Source organism: Leucopleurus acutus, assembly GCF_964270905.1.
Source record: "Leucopleurus acutus genome assembly, chromosome: 11".
Classification (NCBI taxonomy): domain Eukaryota; kingdom Metazoa; phylum Chordata; class Mammalia; order Artiodactyla; family Delphinidae; genus Leucopleurus; species Leucopleurus acutus.
Window position 1 is genome coordinate 8,574,744 of NC_139152.1, and position 20,229 is coordinate 8,594,972.

At 35.0% G+C, this 20,229-nt stretch overlaps 1 protein-coding gene across 1 annotated transcript; it reads right to left on the reverse strand.

The window, feature by feature from the left end:
• Positions 1-3,743: 3,743 nt before the first annotated feature.
• Positions 3,744-17,936, reverse strand: LOC309969359 (killer cell lectin-like receptor subfamily F member 1; the record flags this gene model as incomplete). Its single annotated transcript, XM_082851136.1, has 6 exons — positions 3,744-4,128; positions 4,714-4,826; positions 8,013-8,182; positions 12,769-12,867; positions 14,770-14,856; positions 17,864-17,936. 6 exons carry the CDS (start codon positions 17,934-17,936, stop codon positions 4,011-4,013), a joined length of 660 nt encoding a protein of 219 aa, XP_082707262.1. The 3' UTR covers positions 3,744-4,010.
• Between the last annotated feature and the right edge of the window lie 2,293 nt (positions 17,937-20,229).

Below are 20,229 nucleotides of genomic sequence, written 5' to 3' on the forward strand. Positions count from 1 at the left end.
GTGCCAAATCGACAAAGCATGGGATGTGATGGTAAGATTTGTGTGTCAGCTTGGCCATGGCTAAGGTATAGCACTCCGTCATTCAACAAACATTAATCCTGGTGCTGCTGTGAAGGTATTTTGTATATCTCATTATCATCTATAATAAACAGGCTTTAAGCTAAGAATATTATCCAGAGGTAACCTGGGTGAGCCTGATCCAGTCAGTTGAAAGGCCTTAAAAACGGAACTGAAGTTTCCTGAGGAAGAAGAAATTCCTTCTGTGGACTGAAGCATCAACTCCTGCTGGAGAGTTTTCAGGCTGTCCTTCCAATTGTCTGGTTATAAATTTTAGATTTGCCTAGCCGGCCGCCATAACTATGTAACCTAATTCTTTGCAATCTATCTATCTATCTATCATCTGTCTATCTATCTATCCATCTATCATCTATCTATATCTTAAATTATCTATCATCTGTCTATTTTTAGCTCCCACAGTGCATAAGCAAATTTCTTGCAATAAATTTCTCTGTTTCTGTATAGCTATCTATCTATCATCTATATCTATCCTACTAGTTTTGTTCCTCTGGTGGTACCCTGGCTAATTCAACTCTCTTCATTGAGAATTCAGGTGACCCTTCTTCACCACAAGAGGAATGTCTGCTGTCTAATGAGTGGCTCACGGATCCCTTCTGCTGCTTACACAGGGCCACCAATTGGGAACAAGTAAAACCCATACCTCATAGCAATCAGGCCCCATGAATCATGAGGTCCTGGCCATGGGGCCCCATGTATCCTTTCAGGCTGCCACTAGAGGGTGACATAGGGTCTTTGAATAAATCATATTTGATTGTTTATAGTAATCTTTTTATATATTAATAAATTAGTTGGGATTTTTTAATCTATGACTGAGGTTGACCTTTATTTCTTTTCTTTATTTATATCCTTTGGGGTTGAGTGTCACAATTTTTTTGATGTATAAAACAATTTGGGATATTTTGCTTCTCAAATAATCTCTGAAAGAGATTGTGGAAGATTTGCTTTACTTTTTTTTGTTTTCCAGGGCCTGGAATTTTGTAGAAAGTTATAATTTATAGATCCAATTTTATTATAGTTAAGAAAACAAAATTTAAGTTTCTTCTTGTATGAAGTTTTGTAAGTTGTGTTTATTTCTCTAGAAAATGTTCTAACTAAATTTTCAAGTTTATTGTCATAACATTGTTTATATTATCCTTTTATCTTTTTAACATGGACAAAATCTGCTGAAATGTACCCTTTTTATTTTTGAGATTGCTTATATGTGTTTCCATCTTTTTATCTTTATCAATCTAAAAGTAGCTTTAACAATTTAATTGGCTTTAAAAAATGCAACTGTATTTCATATCTCTATTTCATGTTCAATTTATTATTTTTGCTCTTAATTTGGTAATTTCTTTCTCCTTTATCTTGGATATAATTTGCTGCTTTTTATATTTTTGTACAAATGTTCAGATCATTGATATTCAGTATGTTCAGAATATGCATTTCTTATTTTTTTAATTTTTAAATTTAATTTAATTTATTTTTTTATACAGCAGGTTCTTATTAGTTATCCATTTTATACATCAGTGTATACATGTCAATCCCAATTGCCCAATTCATCACACCCCCACCCCCATCCCCCGCCGCTTTCCCCCCTTAGTGTCCATACGTTTGTTCTCTACTTCTGTGTCTCATTTTCTGCCCTGCAAACTGGTTCATCTGTACCATTTTTCTAGGTTCCACATATATGTGTTAATATACGATATTTGTTTTTCTCTTTCTGACTTACTTCACTCTATATGACAGTCCCTAGATCCATCCACGTCTCTACAACTGACCCAATTTCGTTCCTTCTTATGGCTAATATTCCATTGTATATATGTACCACATCTTCTTTATCCATTCGTCTGTCGATGGACATTTAGGTTGCTTCCATGACCTGGCTATTGTAAATAGTGCTGCAATGAACATTTGGGTGCATGTATTTTTTTGAATTATGGTTTTCTCTGGGTATATGCCCAGGAGTGGGATTGCTGGATCATATGCATTTCCTATAAGCATATATATTTATATATATATATATATGCATATATATATGATATATATTTTCCTATAAGCACAACTTTAGATTTGACCTCCAAGTTTTGATATACATTATCACTCAGTTAAAATTATTTTGTAATTATTATTGTGATCTTTAAATATGATCCAGACTATTTTCAAGCAAGTAAATTTTTTCATATTATATTTTTGTTATTTTTTCCTTTTTTTTTTGTGGTACGCGGGCCTCTCACTATTGTGGCCTCTCCCGTTGCGGAGCACAGGCTCTGGACGTGCAGGCTCAGCGGCCATGGCTCACGGGCCCAGCCGCTCCGCGGCATGTGGGATCTTCCCGGACCGGGGCACGAACCCGTGTCCCCTGCATCGGGCATGTTCAGGCGGACTCTCAACCACTGTGCCACCAGGGAAGCCCCCTTCAGTTGACTTTTAATGACCTAACAATTAGACCTCCATCAGCTGAGTCTTTTTCTTTTGCACCCCATCTCCCTAGCCACGTATCAGCATTTTACTTCTGTGATCTCTTAGAGAAAACTTAATATAATAAGTATTTTTTGAGTAGTTATTATGTAGTAGGTAATTTAAAAGGCACTAAAAATATAAAAACAGATATTGGGTCTTTATGTGATTTACAGTCAAGTGAGGGCAGAGGACATTAATCAAATATTCACTCAAAAGACTTGTATAGGTAAGACCTAAAATGTGGTAAGTACTGGGGAGGGGAATATAATGTCAGAATATTTGACCTTGTCATGGAGCTCAAGGAAAAGTTCTTAAAAACTGAGCAGAGATATAGAGAATATTTGGGAGGTAACCTGATGGAGAAGAGAAGAAGGAGAATTTCAGGTCTAGAGAACAACTTCTGTGAAGGCAATGTGGTGAAATACAGCATGAGTTCCAGAAATTAGTTTAATGGAGTTGTGGTCCTGAGAGTTTGGGTGTTTGGTGTAGGAAGAGACAGAATAAGTAAGGAAAGGTTAAACCTGATAGGGATTTCTAGGCTATGTTATGGAATTTGGTATTATTATAAGGAAGATATTGAGGTATTTTTTAAAGGGAAGATTGCATTGTCAGTATATATTTTTAAAAACATCACAGAATTCAAGGCAGGGAATGATTGAAATGGAAGAAAAGTAAAACAGGAAGATGTTGTTATTGCAGTTATTTAATATTTTAGTACCTTTGTATTAAGATCGTGAAAGGGGTGATGGAGAGAGGAGGACAAGTTTGAGAGAGATTTAATAAAAAAAATAAGTAAAACTTGGTGATATGAGATGGAACGGGGATAGCAGCCTAGAGCTGTGTGTGAAAGAGAGGGTTATAACAAGACCACAGCTGGTTTATAGATGGCATAATTGTCTTGTATGGCATGTCCTTTATTGAGATATGGAGTGCTGGAAGATGGTTCCTTTTATGATGAAATTTAATGAATTATTTTTATATGTTGAGTTCGGAGTACCTTTGAGATTGTAGATTTGCTACGTTAAACAGGCAGGACGGTGTACAGGTCTAGTGATCAGGGAATGATCTGGACTAGAGATATAACATTGATAGGCATTGCATTGTATGTGGTAGTTGAAATCATGAGAATGTAGGTGATTAGCTAAGGATATCATAGAGGGAAGATGCAGAAAAGATAAAGACTGAAGTTCCAAAAATACTGGCAAAACAAGACGGATGATTGAATAACTACATTGATCATTCACATGTAAAAATCTATTCATCATAACTACTCATTTTCTAAAACATTTTCTCTATTGCCCTTTCCACACTTCTGAGAAATATTACTATACCCACATGAATCATAAATGGACACACACACACACACACACACACACACACACAGCCCTCTAGGACACATGCAACCCTCTGAACTTTCTTATGATCTGAGCTCAAGCTTCATGTGGTGTCTCTCAGTCAGACAAATGGAGACCAATTTTCTGCCGAGTGGATTACAGTTGACAAATCCACTGATGATGTTTCTCACAACTTTCTTCAGTTATCTCGGTATAAGACACCAGGACACATTTCATACTCCTGGTCCGTGGCTTTTTTTTTTTCTTTGAAAACCTATAGAAAGAAAGCAAATGGTTACCTTTACGTCAGCCATGAATATATGCATATGTCAAGAGACTTAAAAGGAAATATTTTTTAATTTTTTGGTGAAAACATAATCATTCAAACAATTTAAATACACAACAGTATGATGGGTAGAGCAATTCTTCCCACTTTTAGCTTTATTTCTCAAAACCTCTCTCCAGAGAAGTTCATAGTTCATTAGAGATAGCTAAAATATTACCTCTGACTTTTTTATCATTTGAAAATTGATCACTGTAAGAAATAAGCAGGAAGTTATGTTTCGTAAACTAAACCTGTGCACTCATAAGAGAGTTTATACTTGCTAATTTACCTTTTAGATAAAAAGACAAAATCAGGCAGTGGGGCAAATCCTGTTTCTCACATAAATCTTCTGAGTGGCTGGAGGGAGATTTCTTTTCTTTCTCAACTTTCTGTGTGAACCATTTTATAGAAATATTTATCAGAGTGTAGGAAATTTATACCCGTTCTATCAGTTCAGGGCCAACAATGTCAAACGTCTCTATCTTGTCACATACAATATGGGATTAAAACCACAAAAAATGCGACAAAACTTACAGCTGGGGGTCAAACGTGCTATTGTCCACCCAGGTCCATAATTCCTCTCCAGGAGGGATCCTCAAACCAACCCAATAAGAGGCTGAAGCCTGTAGGTTCCGCCATAGGAAACTCTAAAGAGAATAGGAAATGTTACATGAAACAAAGTGATTCTGACAGATGCAAAAAAAAATAGCGCAAGTGAAAAAAAAAAAAAAATAGCGCAAGTGCACCTTCTATGTGCTTGGCACTGCACTAGAAGCTGGGAATGAACAGGTTAGACATGCTCCATGCTTTCAAATAGATCACAGTGGAGGGAAATTTTACTGCAACTCAATGGGATGACTGCTAAACAACAATTACGTACAATGTTAGTAGATATCAAAGCTGTGGAGTCCAGCTCCCTGATTTGAGTCCTAGCACTACTATTTACTACTACACATCTTTGCACAGTTATTCAATCTTTTTACTTCTGTATTTTTCCAATCACTAAAATTCAGATTATAATAGTACTATCTCAAAGAGCTATTATTGACTTGTTAATAAATAATAATATTATTAAACACTTCCTGGCACATAATAAATGGTCCTTGCATAAATGTTAATGATTACTACTAAATACAAGTATGAAATAATATCTAGAAGCAAGAGAATACCCAGGGAAAGTTACAGAAAGAAAGCAATCTCTGAGCTGATGGGACACATACTGTTCATAGGTTTTTTTGTTTGTTTTTGGTTTTTTTAAAGATTTTTTTGGTGTGGACCATTTTAAAGTCTTTATTGAATTTGTTACAATATTGCTTCTGTTTCGTGCTTTGGTTTTTTGGCCAGGAGGCATGTAGGATCTTAGCTCCCGACCAGGGATCGAACCCACACCCCCTGCACTGGAAGGCAAAGTCTTAACCACTGGACTGCCAGGGAAGGCCCTGTTCATAGGTTTTTTTTTGGTTTTTTGTTTTTTGCGGTACACGGGCCTCTCACGGTTGTGGCCTCTCCCGTTGCGGAGCACAGGCTCCGGACGCGCAGGCTCAGCGGCCATGGCTCACGGGCCCAGCCACTCCGCAGCATGTGGGATCTTCCCGGACCGGGGCACGAACCTGTGTCCCCTGCATCGGCAGGCGGACTCTCAACCACTGTGCCACCAGGGAAGCCCCATAGGTTTTTAATATCTCTTTTTGTACTGTGACATAACCCCTGAGCCAAAGTATATGGCCAGCCATAATAAAGGTGACATTTCCCAGCCTCCCTTTTGGCAAAGTGTGACAATGTGACTGACCTAATTTCTGACTAATGGGATAGAATCAAAAAATACTGAAATTCTAATTCAGCATTTAAAGAGTAAGTTCATATCCTTCTATTCATCATTTTCTTCTCCCCTGATGGCTAGACTGTGAACTGTGATTGGTTCTAGTGGTGAACCAATCAGAAACAAGTAGACACAGCACCCTACCGATGGGAGCAGAAATCTCATAGCAGTTTAGACTACAGTGTGAGTGACATAACTTATTACATATATTCGAAGATAGATCTTTCCCCTATTTTAACACTTTGACTTTGGAAACGTTGAACAATCTAATGGCTTATGGTAGTTTCATTGGCAGCTTCGTTTTTGCTTTTTAATTGCACTATTTCTTTTAAGGGTACTAATGATACATCTTATCATTGAAAGTGTCTTAGATTCAATGAAGAAAGCAAACATCCATTTGTTTCAGCTACAGCAATTCTGGAACTCTGTCACATGCAGCTTAACTCCTATGCTAAATGACAAAGCTGTTTGTTGGAAAATAGTCATTAGGTATATAAAAGAGAGAATGGTGTTTCTCCACTGAATTATCTTTGCACTACGGTCAAAAGAAATCAGTTGACTATATTTGTGTGAGTCTATTTCTGGCTTCTCTATTCAGTTTTGTTGATCTATAACTCTCTTCTTTGCCAATACTATACCATATTTATTAATTTAGGTTTATAGTAAGACTTGAAATTGAGTAGTGTAAGTCTTCCATTCGCTTGCTTTCTTTGGGTTAGTTTGCTCTTTTCATAGGTTTTTTTTTTTAAGTAGAAGCTTAGAGTAATGATTCTACATTATCTTCTTTTCAAATATAAGCATTTGATGCTATAAATTTCCCTCTAAACTGCTTAAATTGAAACCCATGAATTTTGACATTATAGTGTTATTTTCATTCAACTCAAAATATGCTTTAAAAAAATTTGCCCTGATGCTTCCTCTTTGACCCATACATTATCTAGAAGTGGGATGTTTAACTTTCAAATGTGTGGGATATTTCCAAACATCTTTCTGTTTCTAATTTGCACTTTAATTTTGTTATGGTCTGAGACATACCCTGTGTGATATCTGTATTTGTAAATTTTTAGGTCCCAAAATATGATCTGTCTTCATGAAAGTTCCTTGGAAAAAAATGTGTATTCTGCTGTTGTTGGATAGTATTCTGTAAAATCCGTTAGGTGTAATTGGTTGATAGTGTTGTTCAGATTCATTTATTTATTTATTATCTACTTGTTTTGTCAGTTACTCAGAGAAGAGTGTTGACATCGCCAACTATAATTGGGGATTTATCCATTTCCCCTTTCAGTTCTATCAGTGTTTGCCTTATTGCATTCACGTGTATAATTGATCACCATAATGGGCTTTAAGGGCTAGAGCCCATGCTCTGCAGCAAGAGAAGCCACCGCAATGAGAGGCCCGTGCGTCGCAAGGAAGAGCAGTCCCTGCTCGCCGCAACTAGAGAAAGCCCGCGCTCAACAACGAAGACCCGACGCAGCCAGAAAATAAAAAATAAATTTATAAAAATAAAATCAATACTGGCCTTATTTAGAAGGTTTAGTGTCCAACCTTCTTGTAGCAAAATTTCAATCTAAATTAAGCCAGAGCTAGAAAAATACTTGTTTTCTTCAACAAAGAGCAAAACCTAATGAGAAGGATTATGCTGTATTTCCTTTCCCCCAACATCATCTTTAATTTCAGCTGCCATGCAATCTGATTACAACCTTTGTGAGCAATGGGTTAAACTTGGGAGATGAGATAGATATTTTATGTCATACATTTAAAACGAAATCTGGTAAGCAGTGGGGTCCCTTGTAGAGAAGAACTTAGGTATATAATACCAAATGAATTCCTCTTATACCTAGCCAAAAAAAAGCCTGAGATAATAATATAGTTCAATGATTCATCCAACCAATAATTGTGTAGTTAATAGCAATGAGGTTTAAAAAATTTATTTCACAGAATTTTTCAAATTTGTAACACAAAGAAGGTATTGCAGTTGTGAAGGATGCTATAATCTCCAAATTTTATATCTCACCATATCAATGAAGTCTTGGATCACCATGAGATGTGAATTTTTCATGACACAGTCATTTTTACTTTCATTCCAAGATTTCTCACTTTTAGCAACCCAGTAACATTTCCCCCCATGTAGCTTCCAGTCTTCAGAGGGGCATGATTTACTAGCAGTAGAAGAGTTGAAATAACCTGGAAGGAAAAAGGATAAGTAATTAAAAGGAACTTGCGACTGTATCCCTAATACTGTGTGTATACTAATTAAAGATTCTCAAAATGTGTTAAATTATGGCCTAAGCTTTCTTTGACAAAAGTAAGTGCTTTCCTCCAGGTGGATTTTGAAAAAAAATAAAGATTAACAGAATTGCAATATGTGTATATTGTTTCTTTCTCTCTTTCTTGTTTCTTTTTTCTTTCTCCATTTAGTTTAATTCTTTTAAAAATATATTATGCTTTCTATCAGCTAGGCAATGCACAGACACTAGGATAAAGCAATGGACATCCAAGCCTCAGGGAGATAAAAATTTGAAGGAAAAGTAGAAATTAGAGAATTTAATTAGTGTTCTGCCAATGAACCAGACCTTTTGAGAATTATATATCACACTGGAAGAATTTTTCTTGGGAAAAAATTGTGTAATAGATGTCCCCCCAAACTCATGATCTACCCATGTACAAGTGGATCTTGGCATCCAAAAATGTGCTGGTAACAAATAGATCTAATTTATAATATTTGCCAGTAGATTTAGATGATGACACATAGGTATCCTACACATACCAATAATTTATTGTCCCCTGAAATAAATATTCTTTAAAAACACACATATACATACACACAATGACTTGAAGCCATTGAAGAGTAAAAAAAGCAGGCAGATTTTGGAGAGTAGCTGACACTTGAAATAAGGTATGACAATTTAGAAATTTCCTGTTTTTACAACTTTTAGCCTAAGACAGACCAATGTTGGTGCCATGTAGAATGAGCAAAATTTTGGTAGACAATTTGAAGTCTCTCTAGTCTGAATAACCAAAGAACAGAATTGGGGGCAACTACAGATGTTGAAAATAAAGAGTAAATTCCATAAAAGAAATAAACAAAAGGTGTGCATCAACTGCTGTGTATAAAAATTTTCTAAGTCCCTGGCTGATGAATGTGGAAGCTAGATTACAGATAAAAATTAAAAGAAAAAAAAAACTGACTTGAGATTTAAACTGCTGCCCCCAAAATAGAAATTTAAATGAATCAAACCATACCAAGAAAAATCAACACTTTTTGGAGAAATGTATCAGGATCAGTCAAATTTTAAAAAATCAAATACTTTAAAAAACAAGCCAACTCTTTTTGAATTTTGGTTTTCTCAGGGTATATGACCTCCTAGAGAACGGACTTGAGGTTATGGGGAGGGGGAAGGGTGAGCTGTGACAGGGCGAGAGAGAGTCATGGGCATATACACACTAACAAACGTAGGAAGGTAGATAGCTAGTGGGAAGCAGCCGCATGGCACAGGGATATTGGCTCGGTGCTTTGTGACAGCCTGGAGGGGTGGGATAGGGAGGGTGGGAGGGAGGAAGACGCAACAGGGAAGACATATGGGAACATATGTTTATGTATGACTGATTCACTTTGTTATAAAGCAGAAACTAACACACCATTGTAAAGCAATTATACCCCAATAAAGATGTTAAAAAAAATAATAATAATAATAAAATAATTCTAACTCTTCCATCCCAAAAAAAAAAAAAAAAAAAAACAAGCCAACATTTTTTAGCAGGAAATACAAACAAGAGATTTGGTCACTGAGGACTTTAGATATTTAAATAATTATATGTATCATAAACAATAATGTTTACATTATTTTAAGAAATAAAAGAATAAATTACAAAATGATCAGATAACAGGAGACTATCACAAGCTAACTGGAGGGTTTGAAACTAAGTCCTTAGGTTTAAAAACTATAATCATTGAAATTAGACTCAGTGAATGAGCCTACAGCTTAGAAACAAGAACAGAGAGAATTTGTGAACCACAAGGTATATCTGAAAACATTGCCAAGAATTCAGCACAAATTGACAATCATGAGGACAAAAATGAGAGGTTAAGTGAAATGGAAGATAGAAAGCAAAGGCCTATCGAACATCTAATTTAAGTCCTAGAAATAAAATACAGAGAAGGTAGACAAAGAATTAGGAATGATGGCTGACTAGTTCTATTAAGTTTTACTTTACATATTTTAAGTTTATTCTATTATTTTATTTATTTTTTATTTTTTGAATTTTATTTATTTTTTTATATAGCAGGTTCTTATTAGTTAACCATTTTATACATATTAGTGTATATATGTCAATCCCAATCTCCCAATTTATCCCACCACCACCCCCCTGGCCACTTTCCCCCCTTGATGTCCATACGTTTGTTCTCTACATCTCTGTGTCTATTTCTGCCCTGCAAACTGGTTCATCTGTACCATTTTTCTAGGTTCCACATATGTGCATTGATATAAGATATTTGTTTTTCTCTTTCTGACTTACTTCACTCTGTATGACAGTCTCTAGATCTATCCAAGTCTCTACAAATGACCCAATTTCATTCCTTTTTATGGCTGAGTAATATTCCATTATATATATGTACCATGTCTTCTTTATCCATTCCTCTGTCGATGGGCATTTAGGTTGCTTCCATGACCTGGCTATTGTAAATAGTGCTGCAATGAACATTGGGCTGCCTGTGTCTTTTTGAATTATGGTTTTCTCTGGGTATATGCCCAATAGTAGGATTACTGGGTCATATGGTAATTCTATTTTTTGTTTTTTAAGAACCTCCATACTGTTCTTCATAGTGGCTGTAACAATTTACATTGCCACCAACAGTGCAGGAGGGTTCCCTTTTCTCGACACCCTCTCCAGCATTTGTTGTTTGTAGATTTTCTGATGATGCCCATTCTAACTGGTGTGAGATGATATCTCATTGTAGTTTTGATTTGCATTTCTCTAATAATTAGTGATGTTGAGCAGCTTTTCATGTGCCTCTTGGCCATCTGTATGTCTTCTTTGGAGAAACGTCTATTTAGGTCTTCTGCCCATTTTTTGATTGGGTTGTTTGTTTTTTAATATTGAGCAGCATGAGCTGTTTATATATTTTGGAGATTGATCCTTTGTCCTTTGATTCATTTGCAAATATTTTCTCCCAGTCTGAGGGTTGTCTTTTTGTCTTGTTTGTAGTTTGCTTTGCAAAAGCTTTGAAGTTTCATTAGATCCCATTTGTTTATTTTTGTTTTTATTTCCATTACTCTAGGAGGTGGAACAAAAAAGATCTTGCTGTGATTTATGTCAAAGAGTGTTCTTCATATGTTTTCCTCTAAGAGTTTTATAGTGTCCGGTCTTACATTTAGGTCTTTAATCCATTTTGAGTTTATTTTTGTGTATGGGGTTAGGGAGTGTTCTAATTTCATTCTTTTACCTGTAGCTGTCCAGTTTTCCCAGCACCACTTATTGAAGAGACTGTCTTTTCTCTATTGTATATCCTTGCCTCCTTTGTCATAGATTAGTTGACCATAGGTCAATACAAGCCTACCTCAAGAAAGAAGAAAAATCTCAAATAAACAATCTAAACTTACACCTAAAGGAACTAGAGAAAGAAGAACAAACAAAACCAAAGTTAGTAGAATGAAAGAAATCATAAAGATCAGAGCAGAAATAAATGAAATAGAAACAAAGAAAACAATAGTGAAGATCAGTAAAACTAAAAGCTGGTTCTTTGAGAAGATAAACAAAATTGATAAACCATTAGCCAGACTCATCAAGAAAAAGAGGGAGAGGACTCAAATCAACAAAATATTATTTTATTAAGATGAAACAAATTTAGAGTTGGTATCCTTTCCTGCTGGATTGAAACTAGGATTCTAGGGCCTGTTATAGATAGGATTATCTGTAACAATAGAAGGATTAGAAAACAAGTTAGACAGAATTTAAAGCTAGAGGCTTTATTAAATACCACTGTTACCACCTGTATCAAGGGTATAGGAGTACAGTAATACGCTTTTGTTCTGGGGATAATGTCCCACAGAATTTGTCCTCATAGTCTCACTAGTTAAAAAAAATTAAAGTTTTTAGAATGTGGTCAAGGGGGCTTGGGAACATCAAAATCTATTTTAAAGTTTTAATGAATTCCTAGAATTTGAATGTATCCTATAACATGGACTGGTGAGTCTTTCTAATAGAATTATATATGCATGTTCAAAAAAAGAAAGGTATATCGTTTTTCAATATAGAATTAAATTAACGGATTAAAAATAATAAAGAAAACAGCTGGAAAGAAAAAGAAAACAGAAAGGACAAATGACTGAGTGTCTTCTCGACTTTAAAAAGTAGGTAAATACATTCAGATGAGAAAGCAAGATAAAGGTTACCATTTACAGTTTTTTACATGTAATGACATTAAAAATGGACAAAAAGCTACCTGATATGATCATGAATTTTAAGAATGAAAATATTTTGATTACATTCTGTGCCTGCACATGTCCCAAAAGAAGAAAATGCAATTATTCCAATATAATACCTCTAAATTCATTTACAGCTCATTATATAAGCTTATTTTTCTCATTTGTCTTGGATCTTTAAATATTTTTGTCAAGGACTGTAATAGGTCCCTGAAAAACAATGATCTAAACCATCCCTCTGTAGGGGTAGAGGAATCTCCTCTTTATTCAGATATACCCAAGTAAAATCCACACTACTGTCCATACTTGTTTACTCAGGAATTAGGCAATATAAAATAACATTACCTATTGAGGTGCTTGTTTCAGATTTATTTTGCCCAGTACAGTATTTCTCTTTTGATTCATTATTTACTTTAGTATGTCTTGCAGATTTGAACCGGATAACTAATAAAAGAAGAAACATATTTTCTGTATTAAATACAAAGCAGAAATTCATTGGGTTCTAGAGACTCTGAAGTTCATTAATGTGGAAACTCCATAGTAATTTAAATGATTAAAAATTTAGAGGGGGGCTTCCCTGGTGGCGCAGTGGTTGAGAGTCCACCTGCCGATGCAGGGGACACGGGTTCCTGCCCCGGTCCGGGAAGATCCCACATGCTGCAGAGCGGCTGGGCCTGTGAGCCATGGCTGCTGAGCCTGCGAGTCCGGAGCCTGTGCTCCGCAATGGGAGAGGCCACAACAGTGAGAGGCCCGCATACCACAAAAAAAAAAAAAAAAATTTAGAGGGAAAAACTTTACTTTTTCCAAGATTTGGACGTTCCTTTGCAAGCATTCTTGTTAACCTTATTAATGCTAACTTTAGGGGAATTGGAAAAATATGACCTGGGACCAGAAGGATACTCACTTTTTTTTTTTCGGACTTTTCATATTTATTTTAATAAACACAAAATAACCAGATCTGGATATAAGCCTCATTTGGATAGCTTGTATTTTGGGAGTTCTTATTCACTGTATCAGGTATCACTTGATTCATGGAAAGGGTTTTATGTGTTTTGACTTCAGTTCATGATTCTGTTCCTTTTGAGATTGTGCATGTAAATTGTACACATAGAAGGGTAGGGTGAGCCCAGAGTATTTTTCGACCATGAAGAAGACAGCTGTCTTTCTGATGGCCACTTAACTGAAATTAGTTTTGGTAATTTATAATGTCACAATAGTGTGTATTAGGCAATTAAATCTTTAAAATCTATTGTAGTAACAAACAAATCTGTTTTACTAACAAAAAACTGTTTTGATAACAAATCTATTATCTTATAACAAAAGGAAACATAGCAGAGATGGTTTCTTGTTTTTTGTTTTGGTCCCGCTGCCTGACATGGTGGGATCTTAGTTCCCTGACCAGGGATTGAACCCATGCCCTCTGCAGTGGAAGCGTGGAGTCTTAACCACTGGACCACCAGGGAAGTCCTAACAGAGATGTTTAATGCTAAGTATTTTTGCTTCCTCCCCTCAATGTTAAAGCCCCAATTCAGCCATTGACTAGTTACATTAAACTAGTCAAACCACTTATCACTCTGGGTTTTGGACTGTTCACCTCAACTGGAGGTTTGACCTTGCTGATTTCTAGAGCCCCATTCAGTTCTGAATTCTATGACTCTGCCTACTGACCTCGAATTACTAATGACATTCATAATTACTAATATCATTCACAAGGGCAACATAGGCAGACACGGCATTTGTCTGTTCTAGAGTTTGGTTTAATCTGGAAATCTGAATTCCTTAGAATATATATATCATCTGGGAGTTTTTCTCCAAGCATTTATTCAATAAAATATTTAAATAATTGTCACATGAAATTGGACTATGTTTAGCTATATCCACAGTATATGAGTATAATTTTAAAATACTTGATTGAATTGATTGATTTTAGACAAATTTCCCATCCATGAATACAAGATTGATGATGATGTCCAGGAGTAACTAATATGGGTAAGCTTAAACAGAAATATGCTTCATTATTTAATTTGCTTTCACTGACCGCAGCTTCAGAGAAGATGGTGTATAACTCACAATCAACTGCATTGGGAAATACATTGTGCATAAAATGCACTTTATGATTTTGGTCATAAAATATAAATCTAATCTCTTTATCAATGAAATGAATTCATAATATGTATTATATCACAATCTGAAGTTCTATGGAAAATCTCTAATTTTAATTGTGTATCAAATTTCATGCTTTTTGTGAAGTTATAATGTATAGGAACCACTTGAACAGCAAACGCAATTACAATAGGTGGTGCTAAAATACTTTGGGATAAATAAATGGTATTGATAATTACTTACCAAAAATGCTCAGCACAATTACTATTACAAGAAGGATGATAATCATTGCACATTCAACTTTCAGGAAAATTCCATGGTGGTGAGAATCTATAAAATTGGATAGATTTCACTAATAAGCCCAGTAAATAATTCCTTAGGTAGTAAGAGGTAGGGAAGGGCTGAATAAACTTTGTCAGTTATGCTCCTGAGTTACTTTCCTTTGAAATATGTAGATCCAGCTTCCTTTTACACACACACACACACACACACACACACACACACACACACACAGCATATTTGGTCCCCTGGTTTGTGAAAAGGGGGACCTAGAAAACTGTGAATAGATGTAAATTTTTCCTTGTTGATTTACCATACATATTCCTCAGTATTAATCTTAACTATAATTTACTCTCTGTATCCCTAAGTTTTTATATAAGACTGTGAAATTCTCCAGTCTCTAATAAGCTTACTGACAACACTCACTTATTTGGATTGATCCGTTCTTTCATGCCTCCTCCTTTATACAGTACACCTATTTCCTGTGACATGTAATTGTAATTGCATAAAATCATACATTTTAAAATAAAAGTAATTTTAGGGATAATCTTGTCCAACATTCGCATATTAAAAATGGGGATTTCAAGTCCACAGTCACACAGTTACTTGATAGCAGAGCTGAGACTGTACCTTGGGTATCTTGACTACCAAAATTAGTACGGTGTTCACTATCTACTCTATCTCTTGTACTTGAAAGATAAATAAATCATAAAAAGAAACTGGCATTTTTAGCTTTGGGTTGATAGTTAAAACCAATAGGCTCTTACCCCAAATAGTTACAGTATATCAATTCCACTAGATATGTGATATATACACACACACATACAATATACTGAGAGTGCACTACTATAACTGATGTTGAAATATAACCAATTACAAAACCAAGTGTCGAGACATTAACCTGAGTGTTTATTTAGTGGAATCCTATTATAGAGTGTTTTGTCCACATTATTATTGTTATTAAGTAAAGCATCTTTAGTGAGAATTTATTAATTCTCAAAGCACTAAAAGAAATCCATGTATTTTCTTTTATTAGGCAAAACAATGCAAAGTATACCAGTCAAGGCCATCACCAGAAGAATGTGATAATATCCCAACACACATTTCTAGTGTGAAGAACTGGGGTTACAGACTTAAAAAGCTGGAGAATAAAGCATCAGAGTTCATGAAAGGACTAATATAAGGGGTACTAGGTCATTCTTTTAGGCCCCTGAAGTAAAGGTTATAAAGGCATGAATTTCTGAATCTTAGCCTGGGATATTCTCAGTGGAATCATACTTTGTTACTGAGATTTCACTCAGTGTCATGGTGATAGCCCTCTTTGTTTTATATCTTGGAGAACTGATGAACCTACAATATTTAAAGTGTTTAGTACAAATGAAATCCATTTATTTAGTCATCCATTTATTCATCCGCCTACCCAGCATCTATCGATTGCCTGCTATGTACTTAGTACTGTGTGAGGTGCTGGGTATACAAAGATTAAGAGATTAGGGAGAGTGTTTCAACACATACGAGGCTCTGAAATGGAAAAGAATATGGTAATTTTAAAGAGCAAGAGAAAGCCAACAACCAGAGCAAAATAAGTGAAATTTACCGAGTTAGAAGAGAAAGGCCAGGGATAATTGTGTAGGACTCTGTAGGACATTACAATCCAATGTATCAAATAGTTCTTTCCCTCTTCAATGATATGACACATGAGAACAGAAGTTGCGTTTATCCACAACAGAGACATGCAGTGAAAGAGTAGTATGATATTTGACTTCTGGTCATAAGCATGACTGCAGGTAGATAATTTAATTTTTATATATTCATATTTCTTCATTTTTAAGATTAGAATATTGGACTGGACAGCATTAAAGATGTTGTCCCAAAATCTTTAAACCAGGAAAAGAGTAATGCTCTTTCCAAACAGAAGAAATTAAATCCTGGAATGTAGAATCAAAAATACTGGTTTTGTTGCTTGAACTGAGTTAAAATAACCTCTAGAAAAATGGACCAATTATATGAGATTTGGGGGGAATGGGGGGAGTAAGAGTAAGGTTCTAGTCCATGTTATTTTTCAAACGGAGTTCTGTTAACTCGTATAAAATGAAAGCTTCCAGTCTATTGAGAAAATAAAGCAGAAAAGCCTCTATTCCGCAAGTTAAGAGAGATAATATTTAAACACAGAAAATAACAGACTCTTGCAACTGGAGAAAACAACTCACCAGATCCACCTGAACACTGCAAACACATAAATATAGAAGAAAAAATACATTCTTGGGAAATAATAGAAAAGCAAAACATCAGATCCACTCCACAAGGACAAAGCACCATGAGGAGACTTTAAGTTATTTAAACATTTTTATAAACTTTACAATATAAAAATTCTTACCCTAGAGAAGAGAATATAAATGCAACATGGACATTTCCCTAAGGCTTCATGTATAAATACACTAGATTTGAAAATCTATTATTTCTGAGGTGGTTTGTGTTTAAGGTTACAATCTTATCTTTAGCTGTGTGCCTATCTATTCATGTTCCGAACATATTCTATTACTCAGATAGTCGTTAATTCTAAACTTCAGGAAATGAAATAGTAACATCTTATGCCTCTTTAGTTTAGCTTAACATTTTTATCCTACCGATATGCAAATTCCAAAAGGCTAAATAACAATGTGAATAATGTCCAGGGATATTTTTCTCAGTGTAAATGAGTTGATCATATTATTTTAAAAGGGCAGATTTGATTGGCGATGAGTAAAGCTGTAGAGCAGAAAGGGGTTATGAGTATTGATGTCACCATGGGAGTATAATAAATGTTCACCACAAGAAATATAAGGAATAGAGGGTCTATGAAAACCAAAAGCAAAGTTCTACATATTAAGACTAAAGTTACAATTAACTTTATAACACTTGGTGTCATTAAAAACATTCACCCTTATTCTTGCATTCAGTAACTTTTGCTTTGAATCCAGTCTCCTAATTCCGGTAAGACAAATACAGACACAGGACAGAAATAAGGGAGATTAAAAACAAAACTTTAATTTTAATAAGAGGTCTAAATCCAACTTACCAGATCTCTGACGTGAAGATGAATGTTCTGAAGATGAATGTTTGATATCAGCATAGATTATATCTCCAGCCATTGCATATATTAAAAAGAGAGAAAAGTCACAAGCAGTAGTCTGCTGAAGGAGTTCCGTATTTTTGCAAACTTCCTGTGAGTGAGATAGATTGAGATGGATGATTTCCTTCCCCTCTCCAAAGTTTGGCGGGTTTCCCCTGTGAATAAAAGATAAGAGCAATGTGTTCAGCCTTATCAATCAAGGCAATAGATCTTTGAACACGTGCATGATACGGAAGAAAACCACTATCCATGCGGTATTTTCTTGCTCTTCAGTTAGTTTTCTGCGTGCATTTGGAATAATTTTAACTTTTAGTAGTGCTACAGAAGATATTGCCTCACTTTCCTCTATAAACCACTTGTTCTTTTAGCTAAGAAATATTCTCTGGCAGAAGCTCTTTGACCTTCCAGCATTTTCTCCAAAGTGGAACAGCAATTTAGAAGGGAGGACAAGAAAAAAAGAGGGTTTTTAATATGAATGTAATAGAAAGAATTGATAGACTCCTCATCTTGAAATGCACTGTAATTAATTAGGTAATACTTGAAAAATACCCTTAAAGCTATTTCTTCTCATCTATGCTTTATAATATTAACATCAAAGTAAGTTGAGGCATAGATTATGCAGTGGATTTCCAAACTGCAAACTAATCTATATGAGACAGAAATAACCCTATGTCAAAATAATTCAAGGTTCTGTCATAAAAGAAAATGAATCTCATTTTTAAATGAGGTTCACAGAAATTTAGCACTGAATGCAATGTATTAAGCATAGATTTTAATCTCCCATTTCTTCTAAAACTCCACTAAATTTATATTAAAGGAATAAAAATGTATAAGTTCAAAACAATTTAAAAAGTGAATGGGTTCTAACAGATGAAAAAATTCAGTGAATTCCTGGAAAATGGAGAGTAGATGGAGATGTGATATTTGATGGAACAAAGCAAAAGAAAGTGAAGCCTAGAATATTTAAAGGTAAATAACTGAGGAGATAGGCCAGCTACCCATGAAACCCTCATAACACTCAGAGCTCAGAAATGGCAGGTATGAAAAATGACAGGAGACCTTAGCTGTTAGCCAATAGGGTTGATTGCCTCAAGATCCACCCAAATGCACTGCATACAATTATTTAAACTGTAGTCATCTCTCCCAGACCCCAGTCCAAGTAATTTAACCTACATTCATCAAATAGCTAGAGAACATATCTTGGCTTCTTGACATGTAGGGGTCTCTCAGTATAAAGACTAACCCCACAAGGTTTCTGACCTTGAAGGTCAGCCTTGAACACCAACCTCTGTCTCCTAACACCACTTTGACATTCCCTCTTTTCTGGGCTGTTGTAACACTTTATATGTTGTTCTGCATTTTATAATTGAAAAACTGACTTTGAGAAGTTACATGCAGATGGTTTGCGTAACCATTTTCAGAGTGAGGATTTGAACTCATCACAAACTGAATCCAAAGCCTAGGCCATAATACAATAATGCTTTCTAGATTTTGAGGGTAAGAATCATGTTTTATTATTCTTGCTAGTTCCATCATTCAATCTATGCCTGAAACATAATAGACACTTAGTAATTATGTGTTGGATTATCAAATCAGTTAACGTTACACTGAATTTTATTACTGGACTATAACATTCCATAATGAGAGCAATTACCTTTCACTAAAAAGTAGACTTCTAATCATATGAAAAGTAATATTGATGATCTAGCCATGTACAACTAAAACAAATACTGGTATGTGGAGAACCTATTATAAGTTATATAATAAATCCTTGGAATATACAAATTTAATATTAATGATCCCTGTCTCCTCTCTCTGCTCCCAAGTAACAAAGGGTATGCATTATGTAGTAATCTATAAATTTGATGAGATATGGCTTTTAATTGAGTGTCATAATCCCTATAGGTAGGGCTCGCTTAGCCAGAAAGACCGTTTATATAAAGTCAACCTGTGGATGAATTACATAATGGAATGTTAAAAGTAGCAGTGCCTTGGAAAGCATGTTATTAAGTAATCCAAATAAAACACATCTGGAAACAAAATAAATCTGTTTAGTTAAATAGTCTAAACTCATCAAATGTTCATCAGCAAAGATGTGAAAGGGTAACAGATATTTAGTTAAGCTGCTGTATTTTAGGTATTATGTGTCCATAGTGATATTCTCAAATTTGGTGACACAACTTCCATGGGTATAACTTTTTTCAATGTCAAGTTTAAGCATTAGTGTGGTGTTATCATTATTGATAGATACTACTTCCAAATAATGGAGTAATATGTACTTGAAATAATCTTTATCACTGCCCTAACATTGA